The sequence below is a fragment of the Anarrhichthys ocellatus genome, unplaced genomic scaffold, assembly GCF_004355925.1.
Source record: "Anarrhichthys ocellatus isolate YVR2014 unplaced genomic scaffold, GSC_Weel_1.0 scaffold58, whole genome shotgun sequence".
In the NCBI taxonomy this organism is placed as follows: Eukaryota; Metazoa; Chordata; class Actinopteri; order Perciformes; family Anarhichadidae; genus Anarrhichthys; species Anarrhichthys ocellatus.
Window position 1 is genome coordinate 2,429,982 of NW_022280088.1, and position 15,412 is coordinate 2,445,393.

At 45.5% G+C, this 15,412-nt stretch overlaps 1 protein-coding gene across 2 annotated transcripts in view; it reads left to right on the plus strand.

Moving 5' to 3' along the window:
- The window catches only part of npnta (nephronectin a), a 49,039-nt gene extending 34,704 nt beyond the window's left edge, over positions 1 to 14,335 (plus strand). For both annotated transcript variants that reach the window (XM_031871408.1, XM_031871409.1), the window contains 5 exons: positions 5,499 to 5,927; positions 9,632 to 9,721; positions 10,589 to 10,687; positions 12,483 to 12,742; positions 12,998 to 14,335. In XM_031871408.1, coding sequence (XP_031727268.1) covers positions 5,499 to 5,927; positions 9,632 to 9,721; positions 10,589 to 10,687; positions 12,483 to 12,742; positions 12,998 to 13,108 — 989 coding nt within the window. In that variant the 3' untranslated portion in view covers positions 13,109 to 14,335. The remainder of the gene's footprint in view (positions 1 to 5,498; positions 5,928 to 9,631; positions 9,722 to 10,588; positions 10,688 to 12,482; positions 12,743 to 12,997) is intronic.
- The last annotated feature ends 1,077 nt before the right edge of the window (positions 14,336 to 15,412 follow it).

Genomic DNA, 15,412 nt, shown 5'->3' on the forward strand with positions numbered 1-15,412 from the left:
CACACACACACACACACACACACACACACACACACACACACACACACCATTATGATGCTGGGAGGCCTCTGGCTATGAACACACAAATAATTACTGATCAGGAGGGGCACATGAACGAATAAAAAGCTACTGTCAGAGAGCAATATTGATTTCACAAAAGCAAAAATTGTCATGGGATTTCACAGATTGGACCCAAACGCAAGACCACAGGAGACAGAGTCCGATGTAACAGATTTTATTTGGCCAGAATAAAGACAGGAAGGTGTGTGAAGGTGTGGAGCCCGTGGTCCGACACCGAAGGGCAGGCGGATTGACAGTGTGAGTCCCATGGCTCGACACCGGAGGCAAGGCACTGGTGGACACCGGTTTGATCAGTGACACGTGGAACGTCGGGTGGATCCTCATGGATGAGGGGAGTTTAAGACGAACCGCAGACGGGTTGATAATGGCCTGGACCTCAAAAGGGCCAATGAACCGGGGGGACATCTTCCGGGATTCGGTCCTTAAAGGGATGTCCTTGGCGGAGAGCCACACCATTTGACCGACTTGGTAATGTGGAGCAGGGATGCGGCGACGATCCGCCAAACGTTTATTTTGTTCCGCCGTACGGAGAAGAGCGGCCCGGGTCTCCCTCCACACCTTCCTACAGCAACGAAGGTGGAGCTGGACTGAGGGAACGGCTATCTCCACCTCCTCGGCGGGGAACAGAGGTGGTTGGTAACCCAGGGAGACCTCGAATGGAGTATGACCAGTAGCCGATGATGTATGGGAGTTGTGGGCATATTCGACCCAAGGCAGGCGAGTACTCCAGCTGGAGGGATTCGATGCTGCCACGCAGCGGAGGGAGGCCTCGAGCTCCTGATTAAGTCTCTCTGTCTGCCCGTTGGACTGGGGGTGGAACCCAGAGGACAGACTGATGGTTGCGCCGAGGGCCCGGCCGAAGGCTCTCCAGACCTGCGATATGAACTGCAGACCTCGGTCTGACACAATGTCCACAGGGATCCCATGCAGACGGAACACCTGGCTGACCATGATGTCAGCAATCTCCTGAGCTGAAGGAAGCTTGGGCAGAGCGAGGAAGTGAGCCGCCTTCGAGAAGCGGTCAACCACCGTAACGATGACCGTGTTTCCTTGAGAGGGTGGCAGACCTGTGACGAAGTCCAGGGCGATATGGGACCAGAGACGATGTGGCGCCGGAAGGGGTTGCAGCAAGCCAGCGGGAGGTCGGTGTGACGTTTTATTGCGGGCACAGGTTGAGCAGGCGAGGACAAATGCTCTAGCGTCCGCCTCCAGCGATGTCCACCAAAAGGTTCTCCGAAGCAGATCAATGGTGCGTCTGACGCCAGGGTGACAGGAGAACCGGGAGGTGTGCGCCCACTGGAGCACTTGGGAGTGTGCAGACAGGGGAACAAAGAGGCGGCCGGGAGGCCCGCCTCCGGGGTCTGGCTGGGTCCGGAGAGCATCTCGCACCACTGATTCGATCTCCCAGGTGAGAGAGGCTGCCACACAGGTTGCAGGGAGGATGGTGCCAGGACTGGAGACGTGACCCTCGGGAGAGAACTGGCGAGAGAGAGCGTCGGGCTTGGTATCCTTGTGGCCTGGGTGGTAGGAGATGGAGAAGTCAAAACGCCCGAAGAATAGTGACCACCGAGCCTGGCGAGAGTTTAACCGCTTGGCCGTCCGAATGTACTCCAGGTTCTTATGGTCCGTCCAGACCACAAACGGATGAACAGCCCCCTCTAGCCAGTGTCTCCACTCCTCGAGAGCCAGCTTAATTGCCAGCAGTTCCCGGTTCCCAACATCGTAATTCCTCTCTGGTGGGTTCAACCGGCGGGAATAGTAGGCGCAAGGGCGAAGCTTAGAGTCTGAGTCCGAACGTTGTGAGAGGATGGCCCCCACGCCTGTGTCAGAGGAGTCCACTTCAACGAAGAACTGTCGGGTGTCGTCGGGCTGAATAAGGATGGGGGCAGAGGAGAACCGTTCCTTGAGGAGTTGGAATGCCTGACCGGCCTCCGGTGTCCATACAAATATGGTCTTGGAAGAGGTGAGCCCAGTGAGTGGGGCCGCCAGCTTACTGTAGTTCCTGATGAATCGGCAGTAGAAATTGGCGAACCCCAGAAATTGTTGGAGCTGTTTCCGGGAGGACGGAGTCGGCCATTCAGTTACAGCCTTGACCTTTTCTGGATCCGTCCTCACTTGACCCTTCTCAATGATGAATCCCAGGAACTGAACTGAGGTCACATGGAACTCGCATTTCTCTGCCTTCACAAACAGCTTATTCTAAGTAGGCGCTGGAGGACCAACCGAACATGATGCTGATGCTCCAGAAGATCCGCAGAATAGATGAGGATATCGTCTATGTATACGAACACAAAACGGTTCAGGAAGTCCCGGAGTACGTCATTTACCCACGCCTGGAAAACTGCTGGGGCATTGGTTAGTCCAAACGGCATGACCAAATACTCGAAGTGACCGAGGGGGGTGTTGAACCCTGTCTTCCACTCATCCCCTGCTCGAATCCGCACCAGGTGGTATGCATTGCGAAGGTCAAGCTTGGTGAAGATTGTGGCTCCAGACAGGGGTTCAAATGCAGAATTAATCAGTGGCAGAGGGTATTTGTTCCCGGTGGTGCTGCTGTTCAGACCCCGATAGTCGATGCAGGGCCGGAGGCTCTTATCCTTCTTAGAGACAAAGAAGAATCCGGCTCCAAGCAGTGATGAGGACGGGCGAATTATTCCAGCCTTCAACGATTGTGAGATGTACTCCTCCATGGACGCCTTCTCAGGTCTAGACAGGTTATATAACCGACTGGAAGGGAGCGAAGCGCCGGGTGGAGGTCAATAGCGCAGTCATAGGGGCGGTGAGGTGGTAAAGAGAGGGCCCGAGCCTTGCTAAACACCTCCCCGATGTCATGGTAGGTGGTGGGCACGGAGGCGAGATCTGGCGAAGGCTCGTGGTAGCCCTGGGGAGGCCCTCCAGGGGGTAGCGCAGATTTTAGGCAGTTAGCATGACAGTAGGGGCTCCATGCAGTAATCCTCCCCGCCGCCCAGTCAATCTGAGGGTTATGGGTGGCGAGCCAAGGGTGGCCCAGAACTAGGGGGTTTTGCGGAGAAGGAAAAACGTAAAACTGAAGTCTCTCTCTGTGATTACCAGACAGGATGAGCTGCAGCGGCTGGGTCCGGTGAGTGACTCTGGCCAGGAAGCTGCCGTCTAGGGCATTGACCACTAGCGGACACTCCAGCATCTCTAAGGTAATCTGGGCTCTGGCTATAAATTCAGGGTCCATGAAATTTTGTTCTGCTCCAGAGTCCACCAGAGCCAAGAGAGAGAGAGAGCGAGAGTGCAGAGAGAGAGACGCAGGCAACAACAATCTTGGTAGGGAGTTGAGAGAAGGCTCGGGTCCGCTCACCAGTATCCCAACCATTACTGGCGAGCGCCCCAGTTTGGCCAAACTGGACAGGAGGAAATGGAATGTCCCAGGCGGCCACAGTACAGGCACTCGTCTGCTCTGATCCGCCTATCTCTCTCCTGTGGCGAAAGGTGAGCACGGCCGAGCTGCATAGGCTCCACCTCCGAGGTGGAAGAGGGAGATGAACTCGAAGCCTGAGGACTTATCTGCTTGTCCTGATAGGCTGACGCAGGAGCACGAGGGCGGAAGCTGGAAGAGGATGACGTCACGGGCGATGCCCCTTGGGACCTGTAGTTCCTCTCACGTCGCCTCTGCCGCATCCGATTATCCAGCCCGATCAAGAGTTTAATCAGCTCCTCCAATGAGCCGGCCTTATTACAGGTTGCCAGTTCATCCTTCATTACTTCAGATAGTCCGTGAAGGAAAACTCCCCTGAGCGCCGTCTCACCCCACCCGGACTCGGCGGCGAGAATGCGGAAGTCCACTGAGTGTTCCGCTACACTCGCTTGGCCCTGTCGTAAGCGAAGAGGCGCTGAGCTGCCTCCTCGGAGTCCACCGGGTGGTCGAAAACCCTCCTCAGATCCTCCACAAAGTTCACATAGTCCACGAAATTAGGCTCGTCAATACTCAATGTGTTCATGGCCCAGTCCAAAGCCCTTCCCCGCAGTAAGCCGACCACGTAAGATACCTTGGACCTGTCCGAGGCAAAAGTCTGGGGCTGGCGGTCAAACACCTGCCTGCATTGAAACAGGAAGCCCCGGCACCTCCCCAGCGTTCTGTCATAGGGATCCGGAGACGGCACGGGGGACTCCCGAGCTGGCGGGGCGAGGACTGGAGAGGGGAGTGCAGGTGCGGGGTCCGGTGCCGGAGCCGGCTGAGGCTGGACTGTCCGAGCCAGTTCCTGCATGATGAGGCCAATCTGAGAGACCTCAGTTGCGATGGATCGCTGTGCTTGACGCATCTCCATGAGCATCCGCTGGTGTTCCTCCAGCAGCGTGCTATGTCCGGCCAGCGTAGCTGCTCCTGTGGCCGCTGAATCCATCTTCTGGTCAGTCCGTTCTGTCACGGGATTTCACGGATTGGACCCAAACGCAAGACCACAGGAGACAGAGTCCGATGTAACGGATTTTATTTGGCCAGAATAAAGACAGGAAGGTGTGTGAAGGTGTGGAGCCCGTGGTCTGACACCGAAGGGCAGGCGGATTGACGGTGTGAGTCCCGTGGCTCGACACCGGAAGGCTAGTAGCTCGACGGTGTGATGTCCCGTGGCTCGACACCGGAGGGTTGGCAGATCAACGGTGTGATGTCCCGTGGCTCGACACCGGAGAGTACGCAGATCGACCAGTACTCTACACCCGTAGCAGAGAGGAGAGAGATTAGTTCAGAAAGGAACAATGGGGTTCAACTTACGGAACGGCAGTGGAGGCTACCGAGGCAGAAGACAATACGGACTGACAACCCAAGCCTGCAAGACCAGGGTTGATATGCTGCTGGGTAACGAGCCAGATTGTCCGCAGCTGTGCATCCATCAGGGCGGTGGCAATGGGAGGTGTCTGGAGGCAGGCCCGAGAAAACAACACCAAGCACATGGCACAACAAAACAAACAGGGGAAAGACAGACACATGAGGAGAGGAGATTGGGGGGGAAACAGAGGTTAACACACAATGGGTCAGACAGGGATCCTGACAAAAATTCACTGAACGTGGGGTGTCTTTGTGGGTGAGTTTGCATGCAACCAGTTATGTTGCATGCAACCATCCGTCTTTCTCTTTTTTAACAGTCCTATTGAGAAAAATGTCCAGAATTGTCTTTAAAAAAATCCTCAAATTAATAAATGCGAACTTGCTACATGATGATTTTATGGACCTCTCTTGTGTGACATATTGCTTCAGTGAGATTTGAGACAGCCAATTTTTTTTTTAAGACTAACATTTAGTTAATAGATATCAGGAGAGGTCTCAGTAGATGAGGCAAGCCCTCCTCTGCACAAGTCAGACTAATCATTGCAGTTAGTCTACAATTGTACGCCTCATTAACATTTTATTGCTCATATTTCATTCCTCCGTCTGCATTTTCTTATTATTTCAGCCATTCCTAAGGTGGTTATTGACCCTCCGAGACCGGGCAAACTGCCTCCAAATCATCACAACCACATCCCCGACATGGATCAGAAAAGAACCACCACTACCCTCCGCCCACCAGTGACTCAAAGGAGAATCTTCCCCATTATCCCCAAATCAACAACTGCCACAACGACTACGACAACGACTACGACAACCACAACGACGACCAAAGCCCCTCTGCCACCAAAGAGGGTCACCCCACCTCCACGCAAGCCAGCAGTTTCCACCCGAAAGCCCTTTATCCCAACCAGGAAGCCACCTGCCCCTACACGCAAGCCCTACATCCCACCAAGGCCAGTGGCTCCCACACGACGCCCGCTGTCGCCACGACCAGTGACACCTGTAGACAACACCATCCAGAAGGAGGTCACCAAACAGAGGGGAGATGTCCACAGTAAGAATTATCTTTATATTTCATAAACATTACATTCATTACACCTTTCATAATACACACTTTGAGTTATAGATGACAAATCTTCATTTTGTGTCTATTTTTTTTTAACTGATCACACATGAAATATAGGCCTCTTTGCAAATGTTCATAATGTAAGCAAACCTTTAAACCTGTATTAATATTTCTTTTGGCCACTTAGGGGCAGTACAAGAAGGTATAAACACAGCTTTGACATATTATCACCTCATATTATTCCACATAAATGTGATGGTTAACCTGTTAGCAAACTTTCACCTATTTACACATCCAGTAGATACCAAGCGTTATTATAATTTATTTGGAGTCATGTTTCTGGCAACCTGACAAAAATATTTGCTCTCCTTTTGGCTCTGCTCAATGCTCCATTAATTTCACCAACTTGGTGCTAACTTTGTCTGACGGCTATTTCATTCTGAGGTAGTATACTTATAGCCTTGTTGACTGTTGATAGTCATTCATCAGAAGTACACATTGTTTGTATAAAAATATTAATTTGAGCAGCTCAGAAAACATGAGAATTCGTTGCATTAGCAGGTTCTAATCTCTGTATTTTGATGTTTGATAGTGAGGTGAACTTTTCGTTTTTGGGTCACAGACTTTGACATTAAAAGGCACTCATCAGCTCCCTGACAGGTTTCCTCCAACCAAACTTGGAGTATATTTGAATATTTCCTCATCTGAATCATGGAATATTGTGTTTATTATGACACATGTCACCATCTGGGGAATCCGAAGGGATGTTTACCCGACAGATGATGTGTATTATCATATTCATTTTGTATTCAAACACATGGATATGTGCATACAGCAGTTGGCAGTCAGTTCCCAAATGTACACATTTTATATGCCAGTTTACAATATGAAAGAGTTTAATGCTAAACATTTAGCAAAAAATTGAAGATGGTTTGTTATGGAAACTGGTGAAAATGGTTGAAATGAAAGATCTTTCGTTATCAGATTCAATATAGGGCAATGGGAGCTTTCTGTATTAATGCTTTTAAATAGTTGTCTCGCTGTTATACGACCCACTCACATGATCTTAATGAAGCTGTATCCACCCTCGTATTATGATACGCAGATTAATGAAGAAATAATGCCCATTTTGACAAGAGAATTAAGTAGTTGCAATAGTTGCAGTAGTTTATAGTAAGAATATTTCCCTCTAACGGTAATTATCATTTTTGGCTTCAGTTAACAGACAAACTGCTTCTCAGCCAGACTGTTTCTCCACATGTCACACGTTTGATGTTCTTGATCAAAACCAAATTACAGAATTGAATTTTGAAAATACTGTAGCAATGAGAGTTGGATGAGATTGTTTTTCTTCAAAGGTAGCCACTGCAATCATCTGCTGCTTTCTTTTCAAAGTCTCAAATGCATCCATCTTTTAATGAAATGACCTCTGCGATGTGACTTGTGAAGACAGAAATATTTAGTTCAGGGACAAAGTCACAGTCTACTTTTTTCTCCTTTCTTTTTTTTGATCTAGTAAGCTAGATGATTTGTCTACAAAACACTTTTCATAACAATATTTAAAAGGTGAGGCTGGTGGAATTCTATATTTTTAAAAGACAGAAAGATCACGAATGAATATTTATCCACAGCGTAAATTAGTTCCCAGAAATTAAAATTGCAATTCCCTCCAGTTTTAGGACATGAACTTTAAAGCGCTGAGTGCCATAGACAGGATAGATAAGTTGGAGAGTATTAAGAGTTGGGCTAACACATTGTTGGTTTTGGGATTTGTTGGCACACAACAAGTGTAGTTTCAGTAAATTTGTATATTATTATGATATACTGCCATACAGAAAAAAACAACAGAAGGTGAGACTTATTGGAATGTTTAGTCCAGATGCACCAACAGTATAAATTGCACTACAAATTGTAATTGAACATGGATAGAAGTGTGTTTTGTGTCATGCTTGTTTGTAGGCACAGCAAAAGTCAGTGTTTACCAAAACCCCAAACATTAAGCTCTGTTGACGTAGAAATATCGGGTGAGATGCAACAGCAAAGTAGAGGATAAGAGGTGAGATACTGTGGTTCCTGCTCACCTTGCCAGATGGCATCACATAATTAGAAAAGGGAAAGAGGAAAGAAGATTACATTAACACCTGTCTGCACTGCTTGAGGGAGACATCAATCTAATAGTTTGCATCACGGCAGAGCAGTTCTAGAAATCAGAGCTTCTTGAAGATGGTTTGAATAATATCAGAGAGGGAGGGAGGAGAGACACTGCTGAGTGATTATTCAGGTAATTAGATGGAAATAGGAATCATTTGAATGAGAGCCTCGTGGCATAAAGAATGCCTCCGCTGTGTCTCAAGTACAGGTGTGTACTGAAGTCAGTCTGAGAGTGGTATCAATCTTTTCCTCTAAATCTCAGCAAGAAAATGAATACGAATATATTCCCCAAAATGTAAATATGTTTATTTTTAAAGGAGTACATGCTCCAGAGAAAAGCCTCAAACCTCTGAGGCTAATACAATACTATTGCATTAAAAATGCATTTACATTAACTTTACATTAAAAAGACAGTGTTTACCTAAGCTGAATAAAAGTTGGTATTTAGAGATTCAAGGTGTTCACCCACAAACAGCATCTGAAAATAAATGGAGTATACTGAAGGATTGGTTATTGCTGAACATTTTGGCAGAACATAGGAAATCCACCTTAAGCTGTTACCTCTCAAATATCTGGATGAAATGAACCACTAAAGGTCACATTGTAAAAAAACAAGAGCAACATTTAGTATGAGCTGTTTCAACATGGTTGTTGAACAAATAAGTTATTTACAGGGTCACTTACAAACCTGTCTCTTGGGCACACATAGAGACATGGATGCCTGGGATTGCTGAACTGCCTGGTGCGAGTGTGACCTCCCCACTGTCAGATTCCTCCGACTGTCAGGCTACATTGCAGTCTGCCAGGTGGTTGAGACCCAGTGTGGGGGTGAATGGGCCCTTTCAGCGCTCAGGCCGACTGGAGGGGGCACATGCTGGGGAGCCTAGGGGACTGACGTGTCAAGTGCAGGTTACAGGGCATTCACGGCATAGGAGCAAGAATCTGCCTGGGATGCTGGGAATAGTTTTACTGATAGTTTTACTGACTTATCTCATCTGCAAATGCAGTGAATACATACTAAGATGATCTTTGTATCTTTCTATCAATTTAAAACCAGTAAACACAGTTTTCATTCTAATAGAGTAAAATAGCCAAAGCATCTTTTGCCAAAAAAGGCTTGACACTGTAAAAGTATGCTTGGCTTAAAGTATTCTGGGCAGTGTGACCCCATTGGAGAAGGGAAGAGGCTATTTCCGGACTGAATGTGTACTGTATCTGTGTATGTACTGTAGCTCCAGGTTGTGTAAGAGCAACATTTGCCCAGACGTTGCATCATGAACCATCAGCCTTTTTGTTGTTATGATTCACATTTGACTTTTGGTGTTTCTGCACGTTTTCTCAGGTATTCTGGCCAGGTGCTGTGTTGTTGAATGCACTTAGCTCTGGATATGCAGGCACTAAACCATGACATTGATTCATCCTTGCAGAGTCCTTGTAGCGTAATGAAACAAAGCCACACAATAGCCACAAGCATACCAGTGAGCAAATATAATACCTTTGTTAATCCTTTATCTAAACCTGCATCTCACCTCTCTCCTCAGTCCCTCGGAACCACGGCCATAACACCGTCCTTGGTGTTGACTTTGACATTGAGCTCGGCAACACGGCAGATGAAACCAAGGACGATCCAGGTAAACACAAGACATTTGACAGAGACAATCAGCAGCAGCCCTCAAACGATGACGAACGAGCCACATTTGCATTGCACTGACAATCAACTCCTGCAGTGGTTGCTGCCGAGGCGAAGACATTATAGTGGCCAGATGTGCTTTGATAGGCCTTTCACCAGGAGGTGACACATGACATCTGGCCATATCCATTGAAATAATGACTCACAGCTCAAAGCGGCCAGACTTTTCCACTTTTCACATTATGCTTGCTTGATTGCCTGACTGCTTGAATGATTAATTGATCATTTTTGAAGTACATCAGTGCTCCGCTCATAAGCTCCATAGTACTCAGTGTACAGTTCCTACAGCAACTATAAGAAAACAGCTTTTGTGAAGAGACAGTATTTTATGTGATTTATTAATGTCAATGGTATGCAGATTATATTGCCTAATGTTTTAGTTATGTGTTTATTTTGGCTCATGATGAATCATTTTCTATGCAGTGTCAAGTGAGAAGGCCTTTTTATTGGCTCAGGAAATGAACTGAGAAGTGTTTTGCGGAAACCTTACTTCATACAAAATGATGGATGTTATTCTTATCTTCAAACCAATTTGTACAGCAATGCATGGATGATGCCACAACTGCATTCCTATGATGTTATTGTCTGGACATCATCACTGGGAAAGAAATCATCAGTCATGACATATTATGACTGTCTTTGTAACTATAGTGTATTTTGCTATGGTGGAGGGTAGACATAGAATAGGTTATATGTGTAGAATTCACACAGCAGGGCTCATGTGAAGCATTGCAAAATGCAAAATGAAGCCTCTTTGTATGTATGTGCATCCTGCACGTCTCTGAAAAGTGTGTTTTGTTATTTTCAGAGTCGGGGTACCTGAGCTGCTCCTTTGATGATGGTCTTTGTGGTTGGATCCGGGACAGAGATGGAGACCTGCATTGGGAGACAACGCCTGATCCGTCAGGTAATTCAAGGGCCATTCTCACTCACACACGCCAATAAGGAAAATTGTTTATTTTAGAGTCAGTAAATGGAAATGAGAATAGCTGCGGTCCTTTTCTGACAATTCATACATATGCAAACACATACAGCGTCAGACAATGTAAGCAGCTAAGTTTTGTTCTGCTCAATTACAGGTCAAGATGGAAATTACTTGAGGGAAGTAGTTTGTCTTTTATGCGGATTAGTGCTTTGCTCTACAAAGCGATGCAAATGAGAAACGGATTACGCGACCCGTCAGCGATACCTGTGGCTCACATAAAATGGGAACACAACACTGTTTTTCTTGGGGTTCAGACAAGGAGAAAACGTGCTGAATTATGTTGACAGGACTCATTAGACACGGTGTGAAGACTAAACAGTGCTGCGTACTGGCACTGTTTAAGCAACACTAACTACAACCGTCTTCTTCTGCCAACTGGCCTAATCTAGCAGGTACTAGTGTGTTTGCAGAGACTCAGACTGAGGTCTCATTTCAGCCAAGTTTGTGCTCCCTCATTAGAGGGAATAAAGATTTTTACTTAGACCTTTACGTTCCCTGGAAAATCATTCTCATTAAATCATAATCTAGGCCCTGACAAAAAGTAATGCCATTTAAGAGGCAACATTTCAGTTTTCAGTAGCATGTAGTGAATGTAATTAATCAGCACATTTAAATACTATATTTATGGGAATGTGTGTGTCCACCTATATATGGCTTTTGCTACATTTCCGGTGCGTTTTGAAGCAAGTAACTATTTACTGTTCATCGCTTTACGTTCTTTTGACAGACAGCCACTGGCTAACACTCATGGCTGTTAGAAGATTGGCACAGGTTTGGAGGGGCTCATAACATATGCAGAAAGCATCTGTGGCCTACAGATACATATCGCACCCCCTGTGGTTAACACCAGCCCTACACAGATCTGCTAGATAAGCAAAATGCATCAGCATTAATCAGCTATTACCCAGAAGCGCTTTGACTTTTACATTTTTTTAAACTATACAGCTCTTTTATTACTAACTAATGCATGAATTAATGAAAATAAATTTATTTGCCAACGGCAAATGGCTGTACTTTGTGATGAATTATAAGTGGGTCAAGTCTTTTTCAATTGTCAATTTTTTCACACTTTCCCTTCTACATATTCTACAAACTCTACTGTCAAACTGTCAGACCTATTGTAGTAAAGGCCATGCTGCTTGTTTAGGTTTATTTTTTAGCTGTGCTGACACCCAAATACAATGAGTGAATGGATGTATTTCATTGCTCAATTAAAAAAAAACATTTGGAAAAACTCAACTGCAACTTGTCTTTCCAGACACAATGTCCCACTGACTCAGGACAATTCACAGACTTCACTGTCAACAGTTTGCTTGACTAAATGGAAAGTGAATCCAACTGTTCAATTATTATGTCAATTATCCTACAATAAGTAAATCTGGGTACTGTTTCTGGAAAGCCAAGTTATTTAGTAGTGCTGTAATTAATTAGAAATGTGTAGTTTCTTGTCTGTTTAATTTTGTCTACTTCAACTAATTTTGTTTCAAATAAGTTTAGGTTTCAGTAAATATGAGAAATAATACTTAATTTAGTAAAAAAAAAACAAAGTACAAGTGTGGTGCAACCGGCAAAGATGCAGCATACTCACGGCAGGATGGAACATTCCTTAGTGCTACGTTTTCTAAGATACAATTCAATGTTGCCCCTTATTGACTAAAGATATATGTTCTGTGTGTTTTCATTAATTGACTGTAATGTCCGTCATTTACCTCCCAAGGTGGAAGGTACCTCACCATTCCTGAGGTAGGCAATAAGAGGACTGGACGAGGGGCACGGCTGGTCCTCCCACTCACCCCTCCCTGGAACAATGGCAATCTGTGCCTGTCGTTCCGGCACAAGCTGGCAGGCCACCACGTGGGTATGCTGCAAGTGTTTGTGAAGAAGGGAAAGCAGTACAGTCCAGCAGTCTGGGGCCGGACAGGTGGAAATGGCTGGAGGCACACCCAAATCACACTATGGGGCACAGGCCTGGAAAGTGTAAGTATAAATATTTCAAAATTCACTCATACAATGAGAATTTTAAATGATTGTTTCTCCAGACATTTTGGAAGTATGTCAAATGTTTGTATTCCTGTTAATGAAAAATAAATCCGAGCAGCAGTCTGCAGTTCGAGGGTGCATATGCAAAATGTTAGATTGACGTCCGCTTTGGGTAGAAACGCATGCCAGCAGCATTTGGTGGTCGTTCCTGAGTGATAGTACCTCAGTGTGCACGTTGCTGCTGTTCACCAGGTGATCCTGAAGGGGGAGCGTGGGCGAGGCAGGAGCGGCGAGATGGCTGTGGACGACATAACCCTGAGGAAAGGCTCCTGCACAGAGGAGCACAATCTGAGGAGACTCTGACTGACAGAACAGAAAAAGGCAGAAAGAAAACAAGAGGGAAAATCATCTCAAAGAGAACTGACTCTGTTTTGACATCGACCTCACTCTGCCTGGCCTCTCGCTGATTGCCCCCGTCACCCCTCCCAGCCATTCTGTGAACGATCTCCAAAAAGTTGTGTGTCTACAGAACAGTGAGTTTCTCCTTTTGACTGCCCATGAATAAAAAGACTCAATTGAAATGTCATGTGCGCATTCCAGCACCACACCCCTCTTCTCAGACACCCTCTCACTCCATAACCTTGTTACCATAAAACCTGCATGAACCAACCTACCATGGAAGTGTCCTCCACCTAACAGCCCTGGCAGCCTTCCAGCCACACCGCTGAGAGGCCCACGTTCACTTCAATTCTTCCCGTTGAGAGGAACGTTCCCTCACATAGCAGTCTGCTTTTGCCTTGCTTTGATCCCACAAGCCATTGCTTTTTATTTGCTGGTATAAATTTCTTTGGGGTTTGGAGATACATTAAAAAAAAAATAAAATAACATTATGTAAAAGCCAAATTGTAAATGTCATCATTTCTTTCTCGACCCAAAGTAAAACATCGAGAGGGTCAATTAGCCTTGCCTTTATTGATCTTTTTTTTTGTCACAGTATTAAAAAGATCTGTTTGGTAGAAGAGGTTTAAAATGTAGCACCTTTTCTACCCTGATCTTTTATATAAGCCTCCTAAAGTTGTTCTATGGTCATTGTTTTTTACTCAAAATGTCAAACAGAATCGGTGTATGATTTTTGACACTAGCAAATCAACACTTAGTTTCTATTAAACAGTATGTGCTTTGTTATATTAAGTGCAGTTTGTTATAACGATGATACCAACACATTTTAAGGCTTTCAAAATGTTATTATTGTAAATGTAATTGTGTGTACATACTCTGAAAATCTACAATCCCATTTGTTGTGTGGTTTATACGTTATGTAAATTCATACATTGATATTAATTGGATTTCAAAATGGTTGGTATTTCAACTTTCACTTAAAGAACATGTATACAGATGGAAACCTTGTGTAGTGCCAGGCTGTGTATGTCAATGTCAATGTGTTATGATAAAAGGCTCTGTCTGTAACTTGCAAAGCACATAGTTGCATATCGTATGCTGTGATAATGAAGGGCATCGGCTGGAATTTTAAGGTTTTCTGTATGCATGGGTGCATCCACCAAATTTATCCAGACCAGTATGTAAATAAAATTAATTTGACTGATATTTTATGAAACAAAGCATGATTATTTTTTCTTATCCCAGTAGCTGACAGCAACACAGTGTTTAAAAAATAAGTACAATATGTATTGATGAGCAGGTCCCTATATCGTTTATATTGTATATTGTAGTCTCCTACGTCGCCACGCCACGCAAGACTACAAAATGGCGCTTTGGAGGGAAAACTATCAAAGTGGCGAATGTAGTTTCGACTACAAAAAGTATGTAAGATAGACAGGACTACCAAAATGGCGGATGTAGTTTCGTAGGTGATCACGCTAAGCAAACTGCAAAAATGGCGGCAGGGCCACGATAGAGGCCGCGTTTACACACCACGTGCGTCTGAGATGGGTAGCAAAACCTAAATGTGCATATGAGTATGTGTGTGTGTGTGGGTTAGTTAAACAATAAAGGAAAAGGAAAGAAACACTCCAAGCAAGGTCGATCCTCACCGCCGCAGTAAAACACAGGAACTGTTTCTCTATCACACAGAAACCCGACTGGCGATCTCAAATTCGGCAAGCCGTGGCACTGGTCTTTTAACTGATAGTCACAGAACTAACCTTACTCGAGGTGACTGATCTAACCACAACACTATTACAGCAGCACGGAATGCAACAGTAATTTCTAAGCAGCACTAACGGAACTCGGCGGTCCGTAAACATACACAATAACACGTTAACAGTCCAATTAACTTAAAACAAAACAAAACAAGGTAACAAACCCACTATGACCTATCTCTGCCCCGACACAAGCCTCTTACTCTGAGATGATTTCGTAGCGGTCGATGTGGTTCTCCGAATTTCTTCATTAAATTCGGGATCTGGAGCTTCAAGCTGCGCGGCGATAAATCTTCTGTATGGCAGCGAGGAGTCCTCGGAAGTGAAGGGAATTTTCCTTCTATACGACCGGCAAATGTTGACTTGATTGGGAAGAGAATTTGTCCTCCTCTTCCTCTGAAGAATATTTTTCTTCCTTCTGCAGGCAAGTTCCTTCGGGATCCAAAACAGTCTATTGTTCGACCAGCGAATGTATTCCTAGGTTTTCTTAAAAGCAACAACGTTGTGC